Raw genomic sequence first — 9,359 nt, 5'->3', positions numbered from 1 at the left:
GGGGGGGGGGGGGGGTTAAAATAAAAGGACATCTTTGTTTGCCTTTACTCTCCCATCTTCCACCAGACAAAATCCACCCCACTCCCACCCTTCTTAAAGAAAGGACAGGCTCCGCTCAAATGTTCTGTCTCATTACTCACAACAAAAACAAAAGTTCACAGGCTCTGCTCAAATAAAAATAATTATGCTTTATGATGTCCGGATCCCCTCTCTCCAATACAGTACCGTCGCAGTAGTTTGGGGAGGGAGGGGGGAATGTATCATCTTGAAGAAGCTGTTTAGCATATCTAGGTATAAATTAAGGATTTGTTTAAATAAAGTTAATAAAACTGGATGTATGTTCCAGTTATTAATTATTAGTTTAAGTTCTCGTTTGTGTCCTCACAGATGGTCACTCGTTTTGAAGAGGTCGGTTTTGCAGTGACAAGTCTTCCTTGTTTTCCGAGTGCTTGGGATGGAGAAAGGTTCAAGAAGGAAGGTCTGTGTGGACAGGGGAGGACAGAGGGAAGGGGAAGGTAGGGGTTTATAAAAGCAGGCAGCAGCTGCTCTCTGTAGTCTTCTCACGGTTTCTCTGACCTGCAAAAAAGAGAAAAAACTTAAATCACAAAGACTTACTACACACCTGTTTAGACATCTTAAAAGGCTTCAGCTATCAAAGTCTGTCTACTAGCCTGCCCCAGTATTGAGAATCATTTATCTACTAAGTATGTATGAGACAAACTGCCTTCAAAATTTTCAGCAACCCACCCCACAGTGACATATGTAGTATTTAACGCTAGACTTGTGTATTTATTTTAATAAGCAACAGCATTAATTGCTGTCCTTGTTTCTTTAAATTAGACACTGGAAATGTGAGAAAAGTATAAAGTAGTCCCAAACTAGGGCTTGTACACCAACACTACATTAGCCCTGGTGCCAGGCCGCTACGCCTCGAAGTGCTGTCATGTTAGATTACAGCACAGTGAGAAGGGAACGTTGCTTCATGGTTACGGCTAGCTCGTGTTGGTGTTCTGCAGCTGTAGCAGCATGAGGGGATCTATTCCCATCAGCTGGTTTACCATGGGAGTTTGGCTCAGGTAGAGTCTCACGGGCCACCAGGTGCATCACTGTGGTCCTCCCGGGAGGAAGCTTCAGAGCTGGGAAGGGAATGGCATGAGAATCAGCAGGGGGCACCACATGCGCAGCTCAACCAGGGGGAATTGCTGCACAACACTGGCATTTACACTTGGATTTAAGGAAAAAGATCACTATCTGGGCAATGCCCAAAACTCAATAATAAAATCAATATAAACGTCACATGCCTTCTAGGTGTCAGCACTTTGCTGTATGGAGAACCAATCTCAGCAATTAAATAAAAACAAAAAAAAGGATAGGACATCTAGAAAAACTGGTGAAACAGTTCATGCAACACACACACTATCTTCAGATCTCAATACAAGTCAACACTGGTCTGGTAGCTACAAAAGTAGAGGATTGTGTTATTTTAAACAGTGGAAGGACTTCTTACAGCACACCACAGCGCAGCCCCGCAGTGCACAGCACAGCACACCACAACGTAGCCCCGCAGTGCACAGCACAGCACACCATAGCACAGCACACCATAGCGCAGCCCAGCAGCCCAGCGCAGAGCCCGGCAGCGCACAGCCCAGTGCAGAGCCCGGCAGCGCACAGCCCAGCCCAGCGCAGAGCCCGGCAGCGCACAGCCCAGCCCAGCCAAGCGCAGAGCCCGGCAGCGCCCAGCACAGCCCGGCACAGCCCGGCACAGCCCAGCACACCATAGCATAGCATAGCCCTGCAGTGCACAGCACACCACAGCATAGCATAGCCCTGCAGTGCACAGCACACCACAGCATAGCCCTGCAGTGCACAGCACATCTTGCCAGGGGAACTATTGTATTGATTTGTCTGCACCAGATTAGCCTCAACAGATTTTGGTCAACTAGAGCAGTGGCTTAACAAGGAGTACCATACCTCACAATACCAGAGGAAATATTATCCAAGATACAAGCAAATGGACTAACTAGACAGATACATTTTCTAACCCAAATTATTTTTAAAAAGTTGCATGTAGTGCCCAAATCTTTGCTACACAGACGGGGAAGTTATTTGTATGGTGGCAGGAATAATGGGCTTCCCTGGAGACCAAAGTTTTCAAATTGAGTGTTTGGAAAGGAAAGGTGATCCAAAACCCCCCCCATGAGCGGAGGTGTGGGATTGCTGGTGCGGAGTGGCGTCCTCCTCCTCGCTCCCTTGCTTACCTCCCAGCGTGACGTTGCCATGCAGGAACCGGCCCTGGTAGATGAGACGCAGGATGATGGGGCTGCTCACCTGTTCGTCCTCCCAGTCTGCAGCGATACACACACATTAGAGCACAGTTTACAACAGGCAGTTATCAGTAAAACCCTTCCTACACCATCACAAATAAGCCCTACTGAAGTAACTAATTATAGCAATAGGAACAGTCACATACCTACAGCAAAAGGATCAAGTCATATATAATAACTTTCATTTTATTTCTACTATGTGGTTTTAACTATGCACTGTAAAAATGTGTTAATAGTTTTTTCTTGGGGATGAATCATTTAAAATGGTTTAATCTTTAGATACTGCTCTTTATATGACCTGGTCACAAGTTTGGTTTTTACCCCCCCCCCCCCTCAGAGATAGGAGACTCTCCGCCAGCCTCGACAGAAGCAGCATCAATACAAAACAATCTGGAGCCAGATTGAGATGTTGAAGAGAGATCAGACAGAAGACAAAAGGTGGGGACAGATAGATTAGGGAGGTAGTAGAGTAGGGGAGAAGAGTTGAGACCGCTTCAAATTTGTATTAGACGTACAGTCAAAGATCTGCAGGTCAAACACAGCGGTGGAGTTTACACACGGGACCGTGCACAGTGCGAGGTTATTAATCTGCAACGCATGCAGCCTCATCTACAGAAATGCTGTAGTACTGATCATCACTGGAAGCAACAGAACTCAAAATGAAGAGCTTCTCATGAAGGCTTCGATTGATTACCATTTAGCAAACAAGGGTTTCATTTAAAAATAAAAAAAAAGAAAAGCTGAGGAGACTTAGGAAATTAAACACAACACAAGAGACAGCGAGAGAGAGAGAGAGCCACACACACAAATGTACTCCCTGATGCCACACCATCTGGGACTGGATAAACTAAGATGGGTGGGTGATGGTCTTAATCTGTTCATCAGAAAATGAACAGGCCACTGTGATGGAGGGGGGGGGGGGGGTCACATTTCTGATGGGACTTTAACCTCTTATTGGTACGTCAGATATTACTCTCCACACCAGAGAGCCTAGTTATCTTTTCAAAACAAATTTAAAAAATCTGATACCATTCGGATTCAGTCTAATGGAGACCCAAACAGTACACGTAAAACAAGGCTGTTAGGGGACTGGCAGTCTAGCTCCAGAAGTGTAGTTTTGTAGTCCAAAACAGATTGAACAGGATGCGTCAGTGGCTTCAAAAAAAAAAAACACTTCCTAAATTACCCCCACCCTCTCACCAGAACACCCACGTAGAGAGAAGGGAACTACTTTCTAGCGTTCACATAACAGCAGTAACAGACGGTCAGAATTCCTATTAAAGATGACCGAAATTGAGCATGTTAATGTATCAGTGCTGTGAGCCCCCACAGCCAGGTGGAGGTGTGGCATCACAGAAGTCCTCGCTCACCCATTGGCCAGTTCTCGTAAACATGTTTGGCGATGTCAGCCGCGGAGTCGCTGGGGGAGAAGGTGAACTCCTCCGTCTTCCCGCTCACCAGGATCAGCCTCAGGTTCAACTGGAAAACAAAACACAGGTTCAAACACTCGGAACAGATCACACCCACTGGTCAACCTCACACCTGCCAACATACTCAGATATACAGCCCCTCTCCCTCCTCCCAAGACGAGCACGCTTCATAACCACAGGGACAGCCAAACTCAACAGAACAGGAAGGTTCAGGGAGGTCTTGCTTTGAGGAGATTTCTCTTAATGGCCTCCATTGTGGAAAGGCAGTTTATTGATTTTTGCTCAATCTGACGCAGAGAGAATGGAGCCTTTATTACTATGTGGGCTGTTGCTTCTGCCCTCTGCCCCACTCACAGAGAAGAAAATGGTCCACTGTTGCAGAGGCGTTTCCCCGGCTTCACATACCAGCATTCCCCACCCAGTGAACCATGGAATCAAGCCTGTATGTTTTCCACTGAACACAAGAGCGCTTCCCTTCCTCCAGCGCAAAAACTAGAATAACCCGTTGCAAACTGCTCTACCGAAGGCGTAAACCACACACTTGTATTGGCAGTGTTGTTCCACATATGAGAGAGAAAGACGCACAGAGCCCACAGCTTGTTTAAACAGAAACCAGGGTGTTTGTTCTGCAGGGCGTATCACACTTTGTTTTCATCTGAATTAATTACACGGAATTCCATAAAACAGTTACATGTTATTTATTTTGTTGTTCTTGGCAGTAAAGTGACAAGACAATCAGCTCAGCCATTCACACTATACACCTAGCCAAAACAAAAAAAGCTACAAAAATAAATAAATCTACGTAAAGACTGAACAGTGATTTGTTTGGAGTTCCTGATCATAATCGTTAAAACTAAGAAAATGACTTTGTTTTTCTTAGAAATGAATCTTTGAATAAACTGTAAACATTTTTACATGCTGAAAGAATTTGTTCCACTGCATGTGAAATCTACTGTTAGAGAAACTACACAGGTTTCTAGAAGCAGCTCCTATACCCCAGACTGTTGTGCAGTTTGTCTTCCCGATGCAGAACAACTTCATACATCAAGTCCCATCTCCTAAATGCATTCACCGTCCGTGCATACTGATGCATCTAGACTGAGCAATTTACTCCAGTACAGTGACTCAGCAAGCCAGTATCAGCAGTACAGGGGAGTTTGCGATGTACAAGAAGAAACTTAAAAACCACAAAATGCTGACAGTGTGAATTCAATTTCATGAAGTCTGCAGGATTAATAGAACATTTTGGACTGCTGCTGCAAGGTCACAATGGTTTAAATACGGCACAGCTGTTAACACCTGGGTTTCAGTGCACATCAGATCCATTTTCAGTCTCTGCTGCCTCACGAATAAGCATGTAACAATGTGCTCAAGAGCACACGGAGCCCTTTGGTTGCAAGCAGAGCATCTGAACATGGCTTATAATTAGGGTTGTTTAAAACTATCAGAGATCAACTTAACCCAGTTGTGTAAAAAAGACAGCTGTATTGTTCGAACTGGTCCAGCCACCTGTCTTCACAGCACATCTACACAATACAGCCATAGTTGACAGTGTAAACTTCATTTATGGGGAATTTGCTAATGCGATCACCCAACCCCAGGTGTTCAGGACAGCTCAGGGTTGTTTTATTACATTTTCACTGCTAGGATGTCATGCTGGGCTGGTATTGTCCTTTGTTTGGCAGCAACGTTGGTGTATATTAAAAAACGAAGACAACTAGAGCATTCTTGCTTCCAAGCTGAAGCAGCAGCAACAGCAGACGCTAGTCAAAGACACAATAAATACACTGTGCATCCATGCTGTTGCCTGTCTCAGACCTGTCATGAAGACTGAGATTTAGAAAAAGCTTGCTAAACTGGCCAATAACATATTTTATATATATATATAACATTTTAGAGGCCACCTCATTGAACAGATAGGGTGTTGCGCTCTTCTAACTTTAGTAGATGATACAGCACACTTCTAAGAAGTTTGTTTGTTAATGATTTTTATTTGTATTTTTGTGTGTGTGTGTGTGTGCTGGCCTGGTTTAATCAGAAGTTATTCACAACAGAAAAACATATTTAAACTCACCCAGAAAAGTCAGCATTGAAGAGATGTAACCCTAGAGTATCCCCACTGCAAATACTCCAACACAAGAGGGGGCAAGACTGAGCTAGCAGGCTGGGGACAATGACTGTCAGAGTGGGGTACAGCACTGCAAGCAAGCTCAGAAATACTTGGCTTGGTCCTTTTGAGCCTCTAAAGCCAACTGTCCTCAAAAGAAATAACCTGGCACTGTTGCTGGGGGGTGCTGTGTAACCCCAAGGGGCAAACTCATTTTCTCTGTGACCTGCTGAAGGTGTGCAAGAGTGATATTTTAGGTATTCCCTGGGGAGTTGAGATGACTGTTCTCACATAAGCTCAGGACATTCCTGCAAAACAAAAATAAACCAGTGCAAACCAACACCAACCCGCTGTAGCTCCAAAGAGAACAGGTGGACGATTAGGGGTTAACCCAACCTACACTGAAGATCCAACATTGTCTCTATGCCATTTTTTGCTACTAATTGCATGCTGATGTACTTAACTAGTATACCAAGTCACTGTTTTACCATTTTTTCTTTGTCTTTCTTTTGAGGAGGGGGGGGGGCTGTTAGTGTTTCACAGAATACGTAATGCAGGGATGGGGTAAAACTTCCACTGCATAGTTTGAACAACTCCTGGTTTTAATACGAGTTTAAGGTAAATCTGAGCTTTTTACCTATACACTACAGCAACTCAAGCACGTATCAACCTGTAATGGCTGAAACTGCTATGCAATAGGAGTCTTATTTCCTTTCATGTGATGTACTATAAATGTGTCTACTTTTAGAAGGGGTTATCTAAATGCAGTATTTAGGAGGCAGGCTGACGATTTGATAAATGTAGTAACTTGCAAACTTGTGTCATGCCTCACACACTAGCTACCAGCAGGGCTTGGACTCCCTGACTGGATGAGATTGACACATTTAACAAGAAGACTACCCCCAAACCTTTCTATAGCCTGCTTCACATGACCATGTGGGAAGAGTTGGAAGTCATTTACAAGGTGCAGATGTACCTTTCTACCCCTTTACCTCTTTGTCAGAGCCCCCAACTCCCTTACCTCTGCTACTGACCCAGCTCAGCCTTGATCGGTATCCCTACACACACACACGTTCTTCCTCTATAGCATCCTTGCCTCATAACCCAGACCCCAAAGTAGATCCCCAGTTCCCCTAGAATTCTGCGAGCAGCCTGGCTCCTGCCAGACGTCCATGTGAAACACAGCAGAGACATGCATGAGCCGGGCTGGGGATTTGTTTGACCAAAACAAACCCAGAGCGCAGCCCAGCCCGGTAAACAAAAAAGTATCTAAGGGTTCTATTTGACAACACAGCTGGTTTCATGTTGCTTTACTGTTTACCCTGAAAACACACACAAACACACTTTGTACCAGTCTCAATAGATTGGGGAGGAGGGTGGGGGGGGTTGTAGTAAACTGGCCTACTTATATTGTCCTCAAACCTAAAATCATGGGATGACATTCAATTGTATTCCCCACCCCCACTCTCTACAGGGGGTAGGGGTAATTTAATATATTTGGGTCAATCTCATAAAAGTCCAGACACATAGTTCCTTAGCAACAGGGTCGGGGGGGGGGGGGGGGGGGGGGGGGGGGGGGGGGGGGGGGGGGGTACTAAAAAAAGACACAAACTAAAACAAACATTTAAAAAAAGGTAAACATGCTTACTAGAAAGAAATACGAGCGTGAAAAACAGTGACTTACCGTGTCTGGGCTGTGCAGTGAGGTCATGTCGTTGATTCAGGTCTGTCTGGATCTTTGATCGGATAGATGCAAGTAACGAGGCAGAGCCGTGCACAGTATTTACAATGAGGCTGTATTTGTATCGCCACAGCGTTACACCGCCTGGCACTGACCAGCCCGGACACCTCAAAGCACGAAAATACCCTTCGCCTACCGTCGCAACACATACAAGGGCAAATAACTTCACCCCGATATGCAATACATATATATTTTAGTATTGCTACCTACAAATGACCGCTACTTGGAATGTATGATGTTACAGCTGGTTAACGGGGGGTTGCATTGGTAGTACACCATCCGATCTATCTACATGTAACTTTTCACAATCGCGTTAAACAGAAGTACAAACACGCAGTTAAATGTAATACTCCAGAGAAGGACTATCTTTCTACTTCCCATCTGTAGTGTACTAGTCGTAAGAAAGGAAGCACGTATTGGAATCGCACGTTTTTTTTTGTTTTTTTTTCGTAATTACAGTTTCTGGTTTTAATAATATACAGATATTACCTGTTGTGAAGGTAAACAAGAATAACCGGAACTGCTCCTGCTTGCGAGTGTAACACGAATTATCAATAACACTGACTTCGCTGGCATTTACTTCAAGGAAACGGGAAGACGCCCGAACAACGCTTTTTAACGAACGGGAGACAAACCAAACAAGAAAAAAACAATTCACTAGCGTTAATAGTCTCTCTTATCGACAACGTCTCAAACCACGTCAGCGACTGGCTATATCTATTTTTTTTCTCCGCTTGAAAACACAGACCGGCCAGCTAATGGCAGCCGATTTAAAGACACGGGAAATCAGCTGGGCCCCATCACTCAGGAAACGAAGCTCCGCAAGGTGTGCCGGGAAGTGTAGTTTTAGTCCTCACAAAACTGCTTCCAAACGTGTTTTTTTTTTTTAAACGATCAACGAAGCGTTTTTGGAATCATTCATCATCCGCAATCCTGTATTCTTAAAACGTGTTAAAAACAAACCTTCTTCCTCAACCTTTTATTAATATATGACTGTAAAATATGTAGAGTAAATATAGCTATATAATATTTTTGTATTTATGTATCCCATTTAATTGAATGGGTCCTGATACAAAATGTTACATTTATATTTCATAAAGAATTGAAGAGCGTCAAAACTATTCAACTGCTTTCATCATGGAGCCGAACCCTCCAATCCATGTTGGTCTGCCCCGGTTTTGTTAAGACTGCATTATACAGGTATTATTTTTCACAAGCTTTTACCCTTAAAATAATACAGTATCTCGTGATTATTTTAAAGGTGATACCCATACACAGTTATAATAGCTGCTGTGTACTGTGCAGATGTTTCTTGTATTCAAAAACACTAAAAACGTAAGCAAATGAAAAAAACAGTCTTTACAGTTTCGTTTTTCTCCAGTGAATAAAACAGAGCTTACGCGTGACAAAGATAACCTCCCTCTGCTGAATGTAGGAGCATGAGGATGGGATGTCTGAGTGACCGGAGGAAAGGAAGCTCGTGTGCCTTCCTGCAACTACCTTGGGTGATGTAGACAAACTGGCCAGCCAACAATGCAGCTAGCACGGAATGTCAAACTATCGATGCATGTAATATAAACTCAACCAGGGTTTATATCTGAATGGGCAATTGCGAAAATTTTACTTTTTTTTATTTATTTTTTAATAAATGATTTTATTTGTTGAAAATGTTGCAAAATTGTGACAAAACATACAACTACCATCATGCACTGCATTCATCCGGCAGCTCTGTCAGTCACGTGTCCACTCCGAGTCTC

The 9,359-nt window shown here is 43.9% G+C and overlaps 1 protein-coding gene across 2 annotated transcripts; it reads right to left on the bottom strand.

Annotated features, from left to right (window-relative positions):
- Window positions 1-6: 6 nt before the first annotated feature.
- On the bottom strand, window positions 7-8,388 carry LOC121307618 (ubiquitin-like protein 3). 2 transcript variants are annotated; one of them, XM_041239834.1, is made up of 5 exons: window positions 8,092-8,388; window positions 3,695-3,803; window positions 2,259-2,345; window positions 1,059-1,136; window positions 7-576 (listed from the first exon to the last, which is right to left on the bottom strand). In XM_041239834.1, exons 1-5 carry the CDS (start codon window positions 8,176-8,178, stop codon window positions 524-526), a joined length of 414 nt encoding a protein of 137 aa, XP_041095768.1. In that variant the 5' UTR covers window positions 8,179-8,388; the 3' UTR covers window positions 7-523. The 2 variants fall into 2 exon arrangements, with proteins under 2 accessions (XP_041095768.1, XP_041095770.1); XM_041239836.1 differs by having other exon boundaries at window positions 7,546-8,183.
- Window positions 8,389-9,359: the final 971 nt, after the last annotated feature.

Source organism: Polyodon spathula, chromosome 57, assembly GCF_017654505.1.
Source record: "Polyodon spathula isolate WHYD16114869_AA chromosome 57, ASM1765450v1, whole genome shotgun sequence".
Classification (NCBI taxonomy): domain Eukaryota; kingdom Metazoa; phylum Chordata; class Actinopteri; order Acipenseriformes; family Polyodontidae; genus Polyodon; species Polyodon spathula.
This window is presented reverse-complemented; position numbering and strand designations above follow the sequence as displayed.